Genomic DNA, 17,720 nt, shown 5'->3' with positions numbered 1-17,720 from the left:
GCCGGAGTGCTTGACCAGTCACAGCTTTATGGGAGAGTGTCAAAGAGAAAGTCACTGTTGAAAAACATTCCCATGAAATCTCAGCTAGAGTTTGCCAGAAGGCAAGTGAGAGACTCTGAAATCAGCTGAAAGGAAGTTCTATGGTCTGATGAAACAGAAATTGAACTTCTTGGCCATAGGACTGAATGCTATATTGGCATAATCCAAACACCACACATAATCAAAAATACACCATCCCTACCATGAAGCATGGTGGTGGCTGCATCATGCTGTGGGGATGCTTCACTGTAGCAGACACTGTAAGGCTTGTGAAGGTAAAATGAATATACCAGATTACAGGGAAATCATAGAAGAAAATCTGATTCAATCTGCAAGAGACAGATTTCAAACTTCAATCCTATTGAGAATTTGTGGCTAGATTTCCAAAAAGGGCTGTTCACTCACAATCCCCATGCACTCTGACAGAGCTTGAGCAGTTTTGTAAAGAAGAATGGGGGAAAATTGCAATGTCCAGATGTGCAAAGCTAAGAGAGACCTATCCACACAGACTCAAGGCTGTAATTGCTGCCAAAAGTGTATTTGCTAAATACTGACTTGAAGGGGGTGAATACTTATACAATTAATTATTTTTTGTTTTATATTTGTAATTAATTTAGAGCTCTTTGTTAATCTGTTTCACTTTGACATGAAAGAGTCTTTTTCTGTTGATCAATGTCAAAAAAGTCAAATTAAATCTACTGAGATTCAATGTTGTAAAACAATAAAACCTGAAAACTTCCAAGGGGAATTGGTGAATACTTTTTATAGGCACTGTAATCGGGAGAAATATACTGAGCTGTGGTTTCACTTTAAGAGGCTGGTCAGATATGATAACATGGTTACGAAGAGATTTTTGCATGTTTTTGTGTTTAGGTCTTGAAATTCAATAAATTAAGTTGTTAGTTAATATATAAATATAAAACACCTCACTTCATTTTATTTGTGGAAACTGACAAGATGACCAGATCTAAATACAATATTCCAAGTATGGTCTAACCAGGTTTTTATAGACTTGCAACATTATCTTGAGACTACAGTAAAGGTCAGGGAAACATGTACGAAATGCTGGAGGAACTCAGCAGGTCAGGCAGCATCTATGGAAAGGAATAAACAGTCGATGTTTCAGGCCAAAACTCATCAACAGAACTGGAAAGGAAGAGGAAAGAAACTAGAATACGAACATGGGAAGAAGGGAAGGTGATAAGTGAAGTCAGATGGCTGGGGGAGAGAGGATGAGGTGAGAAGTTGGGAGGTGATGGTGGAAAAAGTAAAGGGCTGAAGAAGAATGAATCTGATAGGAGAGGAGAGTGGACCATGGGAGAAAGGAAAGGAAGAGGGGAACCAGGGTGAGGTGACAGGCAGGTGAGGAGAAGAGTGTGGGGAGTGGAAGAACAGGATGAGGGAAGAGGAAAAATTACCGGAAGTTAGAGAAATTGATGCTATCAGTTCAGAGGCTATCCAGACAAAATGAGTTGTTGCTTCTCCAGTCTGAGAGCGGCTTCATCATGAAAGCAGAGGAGGCCATGGACTGATATGTCGGCATGGAATGGGGATTGGAATTAAAATAGCTGGCCTTCAGGAAACCCTGCTTGTGGCAGTTGGAGCAAATGTGCTCAACACAGCAGTTCCCCCAATTTATGTTGTGTCTCACCAAAGTAGAGAAGGCCACATCAGGAGCACTGGATACAATAGCTGACTCCAACAGATTTGAAGGTGACGGATTGCCTCACCTGGAAGGACTGTTTTGGGCCCTGAATGGAGGTAAGCAAAGAGGTGAATGGATAGGTGTAGCACTTTTTCCACATGCAGGGAACTGTGCCAGGAAGGAGATTAGTGGGGAAAGACAAATGGATAAAGGAATAATGGCAGGAGTGATCACTGTGGAAAGCAGAGGGTGGGATGGAAGGTAAAGACAAGAGGAATGCAGTCCGTTAAGGAAGCGGGAAGATTGGGTAAGGGTGGATAAATGGGAAATAGAGGAGATGTGGGTGAGGACAGCATCAATGTTGGAGGAAGGGAAACACTTGTTCTTGCACAAAAGGGACGATCACACTCACTTGCCCATACATTAAGATGTTCCTCCAACCAATTACCCCACTTTAAGGAACTCTTTATCTTGTTGTTTCATGTTCTCATTATTTATTGCTATTGATTTACATTTGCATTGCACAGTTTGTTGTCTCTGCACTCTGGCTGACCTTTCATTGATCCTGTAATAGTCACTATTCCATAGATTTGCTGAGTGTGCCTACAGGAAAATGAATCCCAAGGTTGTATGCTGTGACATATATGTACTTGGATAATAAAATTTACTTTGAACTTTGAAGAAGGAGGATATCTCTGATGTTCTGGAAAGGAAAGCCTCATTCTGGGAACAGATGCAGTGGAGATGAAGGTACTATGAAATGGGAATGGCATTCTTACAGGTGACAGGTTGGAAACAGTTTTGGTTAAGATAGCTGTGAGTTTCATTAGGTTTATAATAGACAACTCTAGATAGTTTGCCCCCAGATATGAAGACAGAGAGATCAGGAAAGAGGAGTGAGGTGCCAGAAATGGACCAAGTTCAGAAAGCTCAGCGAGTTGTGGTCACTGTCTCCACAATGCTCTCCCACTGAGAGATCTGGCACATGACCTGGTTCAGTGCCCAGCACCAAATCCAATATGGCCTCTCATCTAGTTGCCCTGTCGACATATTGAGTCAAGAATCCTTTCTGAACACACCTAACAAACTCAACCCTATCCAAATTTTTTTCACTAGGGAGGTGTCTATCAATATTAGGAAAGTTGAAGTCCCCCTTGACAACAACCCTGTTATTTTTGCACTTTTTCAAAATCTGACTCCCAATCTTGGTCAGGTTACTATTGAAGGGGGGGGGGGGGTCTATAGGATACTTCTGATAGAATGAATGCTCTGTTTCTGACCTCCACCCATACTGACTCAGTAGACAATCCTTCAACAACGTTCTCCATTTCTGCAACACTGAGTAGCAATGCCACTTCTCCCAGTTCTTTTACCTCCCTCCCTGCTCCTTCTGAAACATCTAAACACTGGAATATCCAGCAGCCATTCCTGCCCTTGTGTCTCTGTAAGTTACACAACGTTATAGTTCCACGTACTGATCCATGCAGCATGTTCATCACATTTGTTCCTAATACCTCTTGCATTAAAATAAACACATTTCAATCCATCCCACTGACTGCAATTTTTCACTATCACCTGCCTATCCTTCCTCACAGACTCTCTACACACTAATCACCCCATCCTCTGTCCTATCACTCTGGTTCCCATCCCCTTGCCAAATTAGTTTAAACCCTCCTCAACAGCTCTAGCAAATCTGCCTGCAAGGATATTTGTCCCCTCAAGTTCAGGTGTAAGCATCATTTATGTACAGGTCATACCTAGCCCAGAAGAGATTCCAATGATCCGGAAATCTGAAATCATCTCCCCTGCACCAATTTCTCAGCCACATCATGCAAACCATAAGACTATGCAACACAGGAGCAGAATTTGGCATTTCTGCCCGTTAAGTCTGCTTTACCATTTCATCATGGCTGATCCAATTCCCCATCAATCCTATTCTCCTGCCTTCTCCCCATAACTTTACATGCCACAACTAATAAAGAACCTCTTCGCCTCCACCTTAAATACACTCAATGACCTGAACTCAACAAATTCCACAGATTCACCACCCTCTGGCTAAACAAATTTCTCTTCATCTCTATTCTAAATTGACGTCCCTCTATTCTGAGGCTGTGGCCTCTGGTCCTAGACTTCCCACCATAGAAAACATCCTCCCCACATCCACTCTATCTCAGCCTATGGAGTTTCTACTGCACAAATGAGGCCACAGTGACCTAGATCTACACTGTACCATGTCATGTTGCCATACACATCTGCACCAGGTGCAGCTCCTCAGAGAATGTGTTAAGGAACTGGAGTTGCAGCTCGATGATCTTCGGCTCATAGGTGATAGATAGGCACTACAGGGAGGTAGTCATCCCTATGTTGCAGGAGGTGGGTACCTGGGTAAGGATAGGGAAAGGAAAAGGGCAGCCAGTGCAGAGTATCCCACAATGATAAATATACCGCTTTGGATACTGTTGGGGGACAGGGGATGACGTACCAGGAGGGAGCCACAGCAATTGAGTCTGGCGCTGTGGCTCAGAAGGGAAGGGGAGAAAGCGAGAAGAGGAATGCAATGGTGATAGGGAATTCCATAGTTAGGGGAGTAGATGAGATTCTCTGGATGCAAAAAAGGCACCTGGGTGGTATGTTACCTCACAGGTGCCAGGGACGAGGTGTTTTGGATCAGGTCCACAGATTCTAAAGGGAAATTCAGGAGTCGTGTTATATATTGGCATCAACGGCATAGGTAGGAAAAGGGAGGAGGTCCTGAAGAGAGAATTTAGGGAGCTATGTACAAAGCAGAAAAGCAGGACCCCCAGGTAGTAATCTCTGTCTGTGCCACACACCAGTGAGAGAAAGAACAGGATGATTTGGCAGATGAATATTGGCTGAGGAACTGACGCAGGGGGCAGGGTTGCAGATTTCTGGATCATTGCAATCTGTTCTAAGGAAGGTATGATCTGTACACTTGAATCCGAGGGGGACCAATATCATTGTGGGCAGGTTTGCTAGGGGCTTTTGAGGAGAGTTTAAACTAATTTGACAGGGGGATGTGAACTGGAGTGATAGGGCTGAGGATGGGGCAGTTGGTATACAAGCAGAGGCAGTGTGTAGTGAGACAGTCAGGAAGGACAGGCAGATGTTAGGGCAAAATGCAGTTAGTGGGATGAGTTGCAGTGTAAGAGGGACAAAATGGAAAACGTTGCTGAATACAGGATCTGAAGGTGTTCTATTTGAATTCACGGTGTATGGAATAAGGCAGATGATCTTGCAGCCAGTTAGAAATTGGCAGGTATGATGTTGTGGAATAACTGTGTGTTGGCTGAATGAAGATTATAGTTGGGAACCTAAGATCAATGATACACTTTGTATTGAAAGGACAGGTAGGTAGGCAGAGGCTTGTCTCTGTTGGTAAAAAAATCAGGTTGGCGCTGACTTTGGATTCCAAGAAAGAGAGTTTGTAGGATGCCTATGAGAGATGGCTTTTTAAAGCATCTTGAGGTTGAGCCCACTCATGGATTGGTATTGTGTAACAAACTGAATTTGATTAGGGAGCTTAAGGTAAAGAAACCCTTAGGAGTCAGTAATCATAATATGATGGAATTCACCATGCAGTTTTAGAGGGAGAAGATAAAGATTGAAGCGACTGGGCTTGTATACACTGGAATTTAGAAGGATGAGAGGGGATCTGATTGAAACATATAAGATTATTAAGGGATTGGACACGCTGGAGGCAGGAAGCATGTTCCCGCTGATGGGTCAGTCCAGAACTAGAGGCCACAGTTTAAGAATAAGGGGTAGGCCATTTAAAACAGAGATGCGGAAAAAATTTTTCACCCAGAGAGTGGTAGATATGTGGAATGCTCTGCCCCAGAAGGCAGTGGAGGCCAAGTCTCTGGATGCATTCAAGAGAGAATTAGATAGAGCTCTTATAGATAGCGGGGTCAAGGGATATGGGGAGAGGGCAAGAACGGGGTACTGATTGTGCATGATCAGCCATGATCACAGTGAATGGCGGAGCAGGCAAGAAGGGCTGAATGGCCTACTCCTGCACCTACTGTCTATTGTCAAATGTATCAGTATTACAGTGGAGTAAAGGGAATTACAGAGGCATGAGAGAGGAGCTGGCCAAAGTTGATTGGAAGGAGATACTAGCGGGGATGACAGCAGAGCAGTAATGGCTGGAGTTTCTGGGGGCAATTCAGATAGATACATCCCAAAGATAAAAGTATTTTAAAGGCATGATGACATAACTGTGCCTGAGAAGGGAAGTCAAAGCTAACATAAAAGCTAAAGAGAGGGCATATAATAGAGCAAAAATTAGTGGGCAGTTAGAGGATTGAACAGCTTTTAAAAACCAAGGCCACTAAAAAGCTACAAGGAGTGAAATATGAAGGCAATCTAACCAGTGATATCAACAAGGATATCATAAGTTCTTTTCAGATATATAAAGAGTAAAACAGAGGACAGTAAATATTGGACATCTGAAAATTTATACCAGAGAGGTAGTAATGGGGGACAAGGAAATGGCTGATGAACTGAATAAGTGTTTCCTATCAGTCTTCACCGAGGAAGACACTATCAGTATGCTGGAAGTTAAAGAGTGTTGGGGACAGCTGTAGGGAGAAGGTGCTTGGGAAGCTCAAGGGTCTGAAGGTAGATAAGTCACCTAGACCAGATGGACTACACCCCAGGGTTCTGAAAGAGGAAGCTATAGAGATTGTGGAGGGATTAGCAATGACCTTTTAAGAATCACTATATTCTGACATGGTTCTGGAGGACTGGAAAAATGCAAATATCACCTCACTCTTCAAGAAGAAAGAGAGGCTAAAGAAAGGAAATTATAGGCAAGTTGGCTTGATTTCAGTGGTTGGGAAGATGTTGGAGTCGATTGTTAAGGATGAGATTTTGGGGTACTTGGAGACACATGGTAAAATAAGTCCAAGTCGGCATGGTTTCTTTACAGGAAAAATGTTCCTGACAAATCTGTTGGAATTCTTTGAGGAAATAACAAGGATAGACAAAGCAGAATCAGAGAATAGTGAGTACTTGGATTTTCAGAAGGCTTTTGGCAAGGTCTGCACATGAGGCTGCTTGGTAAGATAAGAGTTCCTGGTATTACAAGAAAGATTCTAGCATGGACAGAATGGCTGAATGGCAGGAAGCAAAGAGTGGGAATAAATGGAGCTTTTTCTGGTTGACTGCTGGTTATTAGTGGTGTTCTGCAAAGGGCTGTGTTTGAGACTGTGAAACTGTAACTTGTTGCCACAGGCAGTTATGGTGGCCAGGTCACTGGGTGTATTTAAGATGGAGGTTGATAGATTCTTGATAAGTTAGAGCATGAAAGATTATGGGGAGAAGGCCGGACAATGGAGTTGAGAGGGAAATGGATCAGCCGTGATCAAATGGCAGAGCAGACTTGATGGGCCAAATGGCCTAATTTTACACCTATGTCTTATGGTGTAAGACAGGATCATGTCCCTCCCTCCTCGGGACAGAATCACATCCCTCCATCCCCGAGACAGAAGCACACCTCTCCCTCGTCATGAGAGTGGAGCACACTATTCTTTCTGTGGTGATAATGGGTCACATCACTTTTTGTTGAACAACTAAAGATACAACTGTAACCACAGGTGAAATATTTCTAAACCTTCAATAAATTAGAATTTCTTTAGATGAAACCATATGAAAAATATCTTTAGTTCTTTCCTGCCCATTATAAGATTTGTTTGTCTGTATGTTTCCAATGGCAATGCCCTCACCACATCCAAATTAAATATGCCAGTGGGCTGGGAGCTCAGCAGAGAGGTGAGGCTCTGAGCAACAAACAATCTGCTGGTCAGGCAGCATTTGTGGGGGGAGGCTTTGTGTTGAGACCTTGCATGAGGACAGAGTGTAGCAGAGAGAACGGCAAAGTGTAGAGCTCAGAGGAGGGCTATCAGGCTTGCTATGCAATAAAAGGCAAAGTTAGAAGAGTGCACCAAAAAATGGAAAATCAAACACATTGAAACAGCATCTTGATAACACCATCCAGTCAAGATGGCGCCTGTGTACAACACTCCTTTGGTCAACATCTTCTGGATAAACCACAAAACCATTCATTTCACTTCTTTTACTTGTTTTTCATCTTGAATGTGTTTCTGGAACTTCCAGTGCCTGCAATTTCCTGATTGAGCAATCCAGCGCTTTGCTGTCTCCAAGAAGATTCTGGTTGTGAGCCCGAACCTTGAGGCAAAGAAACTATAACCCAATGTTCGACTCCATTTTGCAGATTAAAACTTCCATTATTTGCTGATTGAAGCATCGAAGCGAAAGCGGAGGGTGAGCACTACATGCCTTCTGATCACAGGTGGGATCACTCTGCTGTTGAAGAGGAAAGCATGTGTGGCCTATCGTTGTTCCCAAAGTCTCCCTCACTAACGGTGGTGAATATTACCAAAGTTTTTATGTATGCTTTTGGACCAGGGACATCTTTTATTTTAATATTTTATGTTTCGGCCATTCTTTCTCAGTGTTTCTAGAGCGGAAGGGATTTGGGGGTCGGTGTTATTGTTTTGTTTCATGTGGGGGGAGGGGGTTTGGGGGATTTGATGGTCATGTTGGTGGGTTTGCTGTTTCTCTCTGAACTTGTTTTTCCATTGCTTTTCTTTGTTTCATGTCTATCTGGAGAAGAAAAACCCTGCGAGTTGATTCCTGCATACACACTTTGATACATACATTTGACCTTTAAACTTTAATCCAGAATGTGAGATAGAATTATAGAATGGGCTTTGACCATTTGCCCAAATGAACTGCATCCCATGGAAGTTAAGCAAAGAATTCAGCTCCGCCCTCTGGGCCAGGGTTATACCATCAGCCTCTGAGTACCCCATCAGCTCTGCCAGAAACACAAGGAGCCACACTGTACTCTCAACACGCAGAGTATTTCAGTGCTTTTGTGCCTTTGAAATTAGACCCTTTTCTATTAATGAAAATAGTAACTCTGCATGGCAAGATTCAATAAACAGATCTTGACCAGGTAACATGTTTATTTCACTGATTTTAGCTGTGAGATAAATATTAGCCAAATATTTAAGAGAATTCCTTTGGCTTTCTTTGCCATTAGTAACATGGGATTCAGAGTAGAAGGGAGCTTGGTGTAACATCTCTTTCAGATGCTGGGACAGCCAGAAGGGCAGTGCACCCACAGACGCAGCTTGGACTGCAGGCCGAGGACAAGCCCTGGAGTGTGCTGGGCCCAAAGCCTCAGAGATCAGAGGGATGAGAGGACGACCAGCTGAGTGGCGACCACACCTCACCAGAGGACGAGGCTCGGAAACCTTGTTCCCTGCGGAGATCCGCAATGTTTGTAAGTGATGATACAGTTCCGGAAATCCACAGCCGGGAGGCTGGGTGGGAATCAAGGAAGTCCGATGTGTAAGTTTACATGCTTTACCCATCCTCCACTGGTGACACACTACTGGTCACTCTTCTTCCTTGTCTGTTCGTTCTGACACTTCACGAATGTCACCTCTTGAGCTGGCTGCAGCTTTGCTGAGGCAGAGTCTTTTGCACAAAACATGATCCTGTAGGTAGGGAAACATTAGTTACGAGGTGATTTGACACAAGGAATGCTGAATATAATCAGCCACATGCAGACACACATGCAGCTGAGGAACAGGGTCCTCAGCCCATCAACTCCATGTTGACCAGCAACCCCAGTTACACTAATCCCACACTCATTCCCATCAATTCCCTCAGATCCTACCCTTCACTGATACACCACAGGCGTTACTAACCCGCATCTCTAAGATCAGGGAAGAAGATTGCAGGACTTGGGGTCACAGGGAGAAAGTGCAAACTTCACAGACAGTACAGAGCTCAGGATTGGAGCCAAGACAGCAGCTCGACCATCTGACACCACGCCCCCTGCATTTTGCTGCCCAGAACCCAGTGGTGGCTGAGGTGACCCCTGCTCCACAGCTCCAAGTTTCCAGAAAAGATGGATGCTCTCAGAACCAGGTGTGCCCCCAGCATCGATTTATCCCCATTCACTGATGCCCAGGTGTTCGCCTGGCATCTATCTATCCCCATTCACCTTGTTCCTTGCAGCAGTACACTGCTCCCCCATGTCCTGCTGTATTGCAATGTGTGGAGCAGAATAAGTACCTTCTTCTCAACCAGAAGTTGATGGTGTGGAAAATTACAGCAGATTTGTCCTAGTGAGAATCTTAAGATTATATTTGAATATTGGAAAGGGGGAGTTTAGATCATTTTGGACCAGGTGCGTTCTGTGGGTTTACAGTCAGCTGTACGAGTTGGCAATCTCTTCCTTGCCGGATGTCAGATGCAATGAGTTTCCCCAGGGTCAGGCGGTGAATTACACAGTGACTGGCATAAGTTGTAGTTAAAACTTCAGTTTACACTGAATAGTGAAATGAATTGTAAATGGGAAAATATAAGGTGAAACATGCAACTGATTAATGTGTTCAGATTATTAGAGTGTTAATATTTTTTAAAATGAGGTAAATACTCTTGATTCTCTCTCTGATGAAGCTAATTTTCATGGTGAAGCACCTGGCCATTCTCCAGTTCCATCCGTCACCAACACCTCCTAACCCCCTTTAACCGACTGCGCCCAGACATACTTTTTCTGGGTCTCTCCCGCCTTCACTCGCATCCTCCTGATTTCCAGGGCATTGGTGGTCTCCTCACGGCTGCTCCACAGTCTCCAGAGGGACCATGGATTGGTGACCTTGCCCATGATGGTGGACCAGATGGACGAGGTGGTGTCCCACTTCAATTTCACCATCAGCAGCTCTCCGATATCCACCTCTGTGTGCACCAGGAATGAAGACGTACTGTTGGGTGAAATTTCCGGTCTGTAAGAAGCACAAGGGCATAAATGTAACTCCAAATCCATGGACAGAGAGGGAACAGGCAGCAGCAACAACCCTGTATGAAAAGAATTAATATCTATTGGGATTTCTTGAATCCAGGATTAATCCCAGGATCTCAATACTTAAGTTAGTAAATAAAGAACTCACATTTCCCACTCTGACTCATTTCAGCCAGAGTACTTTGAAGTGTAGTCGATGCAAGAAACGTAATAATCTCCACACAGCACGATACCGATCAGGATAAATGGTGACCAGGTGACCAGGGCCAACCCTTCTCCTTTTCCAATGGGGCTCCAGGAGAGAGAATGGGATCTCCTTTCACAGAGAGGCTGGTAGCTAAAAATAATGAGCTGCCAGAGAAAATGATTGAGGCAGGTACATTTATCATTTAAGGCAAGTATAGTATCATTTAAGAAGGAGTCGGGCAGGTACATAGAGGGAAGGGGCTTAGAGTGATATGGGCCTAATGCAGGAAATGGGGACAGGCTGAGTGGGCACCATGGTTGGCATAGACTGGTTAGGCCAAAGAACCTACTGGAATGTTCCAGTCTCACTCTTCCCTGAGGCTGACTTCACCTGGCTGCAGCCTGGATCATTCTGCATAAAACAGCTGGTGATGGTAGACTTGTTCTGAACCTTTGGCTCAGAGTGCCCACAGATGGGTTGGGCCTCTTTCTGTTGGAACTTTGCCAACATTCAATTGCTTCCCTACTCCTTTGAGCACCACCTGGAAGAAAGCCAGGCAGTTACCCCACCAAGCTCCCAGATGTCACCAGATCACAATCACATCATGGGCATGGTCACTCCAGAAATTGCAGGACAGTTCTGAGGAGAGCCCCAACAGCCTGGAAGTCAAGAGGATGTGGATAAAGGCAGGAGAGAGCCAGAGAAAGGTCTGGTATTTGCTGTGCACACACTGTACTGGATGATTGAAACTGTGCCTCACAAATGGTTTTTGGGCCATTATCAGCTAGTGGAAGTTGTGCATCTTTCCTGGGGAGTGCCAAGTCCCGGAAATGCCATTTCTGCTTTCCTTCTCTCCCTTCTCCTTCTCTCCCTGCCTTGTTCCATTGCTGGAATTTCAGCAGCCCTCACTAACGCAAACAGGTTTGTTTTTCCTTGGCATTCAGAGGAGGAACCAGTGGAATGCAATTGTCCAAAGTTTACATAAACCTAATGGTTCTCACAAGGAGAGCTACTTTGGGGTTCTCATAAGCAAAGGACATACTCTGTGAATGATAGGGCCTTAGAAAGTACTGAAGAAGAGGAAATCCTGGTGTATATATCTAAAGGTCTGTACAGGTAGCAGCATATAGAACCAAGAACATTATAGTACAATACAGGCCCTTCAGACCAGAATGTTGTACTAATCATTTAACCTACTCTAAGATCAATCTAACCTCCTGCATAGCCCTCTATTTTTCTTACATCCACGTGCCATATGTCTCTAGCTTAGCTTCATTAGCCAGGGCATAGTGTTATGAATGTACCACAGCTCTGAGGGGCTGAAGGGTGCGGGACCGGCCCCCTCCTTCTGGAGAATCGCAAGATCGCTATTAATTCGGGTCTTGGACCCAGGAAATGAGAGACAATGCAACGGATTTGACCATTGTTCTTAGAGGCACCTGTGTGAATTGCAACTCTATAGTACGTGCCAGCTATCAGGGACATGGACACCCTCGGGCAATGTGGGGGTGGGGATTGTATCACCCTACCTTGATTGACATTTACAAATCTGCCAGTCATGATAAAAAGGAGACTGCAGGAGGCGGTATTCCAGCGATGCACCAGACGGAGACACCATCGCTCATCGTTCCCGTAAAAACGGGAAGCTGCTCAGGAGCCACGTGTGATTTGGATCCCCTAGCTAGGGAATCGAGTGGCTAATAACCCCGAAAAGGATTCCGAACTGACAACGGGGAACTCCCGTTCCCGATTCCACGGTTTGAGTCCAGAAGGCTGGCAAGTTTATTTTCTCTCTCCAACCCGTGAACACCCAGCGGTCCCTCAAACGGCTAAAAGCCTTCATGAACTGGCGAGACTTTTATATTTCCATCGGACAATAGTTTTACCCCTAGACAAACAATAGAGCTACTTCTTATTGTTGATTACTACTATACCCGCGCTTTAGATTGAGTATTGACGACGTATATTATCTGAATGTTTGTATTAGCCTTACTTTTGTGCCCCTTTATAAATAAAAACGTTTAAAAATGGTACCATCAGACTTCAGCGGACCTCTCTATCTTTGCTGGTAAGTGACCCAGTTACGGGGTTTGTAACAATAGAATATTAGTGCAGGAACGCCCATCTACAACTTGATAAAACATTGGTTAGCGCATAGCTGAAGTACTGGGTACATTTCAGGTCAGCACATTATAAGATGGATAGGAATTCACTGGAGAGGTTACAGAGGCAGTTCACCAGGATGTTGCCTGGGATGGAACATTTCAGGTAAGAGGAGAGATGGAATAGGCTGGAGACATGAGAGACTGTAGATACTGCAATCTGGAGCAACAATCTACTCCAGCAAGTTATTTGTTGCTTTGGATAGGCCTTAGATAGGCGGTGTTTGTTTTCTTCAAAGCAGAAAAACAGTGTGGTGGGGGTCACAAAGTTATTGGAGGAATAGATATGGTTGATGGTAAAAAAGGTCATGGAGTCTTGCAGCACTGAAGTAGGTCCTTTGGCCTACCAAGTCCATGTCAACCTTTCTGCCCCATTTGCTTGTATTGTCCATATCCAAATCCATTTCTATTAGTTTGTCTAATTATCTCTTAATCTTTGTAATTGTATCAGATTCCACCACCTCCTCTGACAGTGGATTCCAATTATCATCCACTCTCTGTGCATAAATCTTACACCTCAGATCCTCTTTAAAGCTCTTGCCTCTCATCTTAAATCTCTGTTTTTGATACCCTCCTACTGTTGATAACCTCAGCATGGAAAAAGGGATTCCAAATACCTACCCTGCTTCTGCTAGAGTAAGACCAGGGAGTTATGAAGTTTAGAGGGGATCTCAGCAATACTTTTCTCACCCAGGAGATGGTTGCAGTCTGGACCACACTGCCTGAAAGGTGGTAGATGCAGGTATTCCCACAACATTTAAAATGCATCTGGATGAGTTCCTGAAATGATGAGTCAAAGTAAGCCCTGGACCAGGTGCTGCTAAATTTGATTTGTATAGATAGGACTTGATGTTTGGCATGTGCATGGTGGGCCAAGCTGCTTGTTTGTGTGTGTTATAACTTTGTGACTCCACAAGGAAGGAAGTTGTGGTGTTATACTGTACACAAAATAAGCCTGCTTCCAGCTGTATAAGATGGAGACTCCAGACACTTCATCTCTAAGTCCCCAACTGCTGGGAATGCAACGATGTAAACATTTGGAGCTCCAGTGTAAACCCATGGCATTCAGTGACCAGGCTGTCAGGTTCAACCCTGCCTCCTCTTACCCACCCTACCCCAAGACAACAGTAACGGGCTGTCATTTCCAATACTTCAACACATTGTGCCACATAGGACAAAGCGGATACACTCACACTGAAATGGCAAGTCCTCCGGTCTCATTCAGGGTTCCGTAAAGCATGATGCAGAAATTTACAGCTGTCTCCGATTGATTCACTTTCCTGAAAAAATGTATCTTCAGCTGATAGTGGTAAACTGCGGGAGAAAAGCAAATATCTTTCTCAGTAGTGTGTTTCCCCTGAGTGTTTGTGCTGAACTGGGCTGTTTGGCCTGATGCTGGCTCTGCACCAAGACTGAGCTCAGTCTAACTGTCCAGTGCAGAGAGAAAAGAGCAAGAAATGTGCATATCTATGCATGCAGTTGTTGAAAGACACTAAAAGAGACACAAAAAAACGCAGGTTTGGAATCTGCTCCCATCTGTCCACCACACTTACCTTCTCCGGTTCCAGGCAACTTCTTCCTTTCTTATCAGATTCAATCACCTGCAGCCCCTTCCTGCCTCCACCTATCACCTCCCACCTTGGGACACCCGCTCCACCCCTCACTCCCTCTGCTGACTCTATCTGCCCATCACCCCCACTTGGATCCACCTCTCATTCCCAGCTGTTACCCTACCCTTTCCTGTCGCCTCTTTACACAGGCGATCTTCCCTCTATCTCTCAGTTCAGATGAAGGGTCTCACCCGAAATGTCGATTGTCTGTGTCTCCCCAAGTATGCTGCCTGAGCTGCTGAGCTACTCCAGTGTATGGATTTTGAGAGAAACCGATGGAACTGTCATCCTCGAGGCCATGGGACTCTGAGTACCAACCCACGCACTCTGCACTGAAAAGAACCCTGTGACCATGGGGAGTGGCGCTCACCTCGGAAGGGCATGTCTGCTGCCGTCTTCAGGTACATGCGACCACTTCTCTTGCTGCGGACCTTGCGGACGTCGTAGCCCAGGGTGTTGCAGCGATTCTTCCGGCAGCTAAGGCACATGCCCCGCTCGAAGGTCTCCTGGTTGGAACAGCGGTAGGCCAGGCTGGGGTAGTTTTTGTTGAGGAGGGAGTCGATGAAGAGGTGGATGGCCCGCTCGTGTTGGCACTTGATGACGTCAGCCACCGCTGCAGAATGGTGGAACAGTGACGGTCAGCCCAGGCCCTGGAGCACACACAGGCTGATCCCACCACATCAAGTGGAACCGATCCCACTGAGTCCCATCTGTTCCCAGACTGATACCATTCATTCCACAGCTCCCTGTGGGGTCTCCCTGATTCCTATGGAACCTCACTGTGGAGTCTCCCTGATCCCCATGGAACCTCCTTCATCCTTATGGGATCTCACAGTGGGACATGCCTCATCCCTCTGGGACCTCACTGTGGGGTCTCCCTGATCCCCACGGAATCTCACTGTGGGATCTCCCTGATCCCAATGGAATCTCACTCTGGGATCTCCCTGCTCCCACTGGGACCTCACTGTGGGATCTCCCTAATCCCAATGGAATCTCATTCTGGGATCTCCCTGCTCCCACTGGGACCTCACTGTGGGATCTCCCTAATCCCAATGGAATCTCACTCTGGGATCTCCCTGCTCCCACTGGGACCTCACTGTGGGATCTCCCTGATCCCAATGGAATCTCACTCTGGGATCTCCCTGCTCCCAATGGAATCTCACTGTGGGATCTCCCTGATCCCAATGGAATCTCACTCTGGGATCTCCCTGCTCCCACTGGGACCTCACTGTGGGATCTCCCTAATCCCTATGGGACCACACTGTGGGGTCTCCCACATCCCCATGGGACCTCACTGTGGTACTTCCCTGACCCCATGGGACCTCACTGTGGGGTCTCCCTCATCCCCATGGGACCTCACGGTGGGATCTCCCTGATCCCAATGGGACCTCACTGTGGGGTATCCCTGATCCCCATAGGACCTCACTGTGGGATCTCCCTGATCCCAATGGGACCTCACTGTGGGACCTCCCTGATCCCCATCAGAACTCACTGTGGGATCTCACCGATCCTTATGGGAACTCACTGTGGGACATCCCTGATCCCCATGAGAAGTCACTGTGGGACTTCCCTGATCTCCATGGGATCCAACTGTGGGACTTCCCTCATCCCTATGGGACCTCACTGTGGAGTCTCCCTCATCCCAATGGGACCTCACTGTGGGACCTCCCTGATCCCAATGGGACCTCACTGTGGAGTCTCTCTGATCCCCATGGGACCTCACTGTGGTGTCTCCCTGATCCCATTCAGAACTCACTGTGGGACCTCCCTGATCCCAATGGGACCTCACTGTGGGATCTCCCTGATCCCAATGGGACCTCACTGTGGGGTCTCCCTGATCCCCATGGGACCTCACTGTGGGACCTCCCTGATCACCATGGGACCTCACTGTGGGACATCCCTGACCCCCATTAGAAGTCACTGTGGGACCTCCCGGATCTCAATGGGACCTCACTGTGGGAGCTTCCTGATCCCAATGGGACCTCACTGTGGGAGCTTCCTGATCCCAATGGGACCTCACTGTGGGATCTCCCTGATCCCAATGGGAACTCACTGTGGGGTCTCCCTGATCCCAATGGGACCTCACTGTGGGACCTCCCTGATTCCCATGGGACCTCACTGTGGGATCTCACTGATCCTTAAGGGACCTCATGTGGGACATCCCTGATCCCCATGAGAAGTCACTGTGGAATCTCCCTGATCCCTATGGGATCTCACTGTGGGACTTCCCACATCCCTATGGGACCTCACTGTGGAGTCTCCCTAATCCCCAAGGGATCTCACTGTGGTGTCACCTTGATCCCCATGGGACCTGACTGTGGGACCTCCCTGATCCCCATTGAACCTCACTGTGGGATCTCCCTGATCCCCATGGGACCTCACTGTGGGATCTCCCTGATCCCAATGGGACCTCACTGTGGGGTCTCCCTGATCCCAATGGGACCTCACTGTAGGGTCTCCCTGATCACCATGGGACCTCACTGTGGGGTCTCCCTGATCCCCATGGGACCTCACTGTGGGATGTCCCAGATCCGAATGGAACACTGTGGGATCTCCCTGATCCCCATGGGACCTCACTGTGGAACCTCCCTGATCCGTATGGGATCTCACTGTGGGATCTTCCTGATCCCCATGGGACCTCACTGAGGGACCTCCATGATCCCAATGGGACCTCACTGTGGGATCTCCCTGATCCCAATGGGAACTCACTCTGGAGTCTCCCTGATCCCTATGGGAACACACTGTGGGATCTCACTGTGAGATCTCCCTGAACCCTATGTGATCTCACTCTCAATGTGGGACCTCCCGCATCCCTATGGGATCTCACTGTGGGACCTCCATTATCCCTATGGGATCTCACTCTGGGACCTCCCTAATCCCCATAGGAACTTCCTGTGGGATCTCCCTGATCCCATTGGGACCTCACTGAGGGACCTCCCTGATCCCCATGGGACCTCACTGTGGAACCTCCTTCATCCCTTTTGGATCTCACGGTGGGACTTCACTCATCTCTATGGGATCACACTGTGGAGTCTTCCTGATCACCATGGGACCACACTGTGGGGTCTCCCTGATCCCCATATGACCTCACTGTGGGGCCTCCCTGATCCCCATGGGACTTCACTGTGGGATCTGCCTGATCCCCATGGGACCTCACTGTGGGATCTCCCTGATCCCAATGGGACCTCACTGTGGGATCTCCCAGATCCCAATG

The 17,720-nt window shown here is 46.6% G+C and overlaps 1 protein-coding gene across 1 annotated transcript in view; it reads right to left on the bottom strand.

Annotated features, from left to right (window-relative positions):
- Window positions 1-8,679: 8,679 nt before the first annotated feature.
- The window catches only part of LOC140740046 (lipoprotein lipase-like), a 253,470-nt gene continuing 244,429 nt past the window's right edge, over window positions 8,680-17,720 (bottom strand). Inside the window, exons 6-9 of the mRNA XM_073068874.1 lie at window positions 14,877-15,119; window positions 14,090-14,210; window positions 10,297-10,530; window positions 8,680-9,234 (exon numbers count right to left, since the gene is read on the bottom strand). Of these exons, the coding sequence (XP_072924975.1) occupies window positions 9,126-9,234; window positions 10,297-10,530; window positions 14,090-14,210; window positions 14,877-15,119 (707 nt within the window). The 3' untranslated portion in view covers window positions 8,680-9,125. The remainder of the gene's footprint in view (window positions 9,235-10,296; window positions 10,531-14,089; window positions 14,211-14,876; window positions 15,120-17,720) is intronic.

This window comes from Hemitrygon akajei, chromosome 16, assembly GCF_048418815.1.
Source record: "Hemitrygon akajei chromosome 16, sHemAka1.3, whole genome shotgun sequence".
Taxonomy (NCBI): Eukaryota; Metazoa; Chordata; class Chondrichthyes; order Myliobatiformes; family Dasyatidae; genus Hemitrygon; species Hemitrygon akajei.
This window is presented reverse-complemented; position numbering and strand designations above follow the sequence as displayed.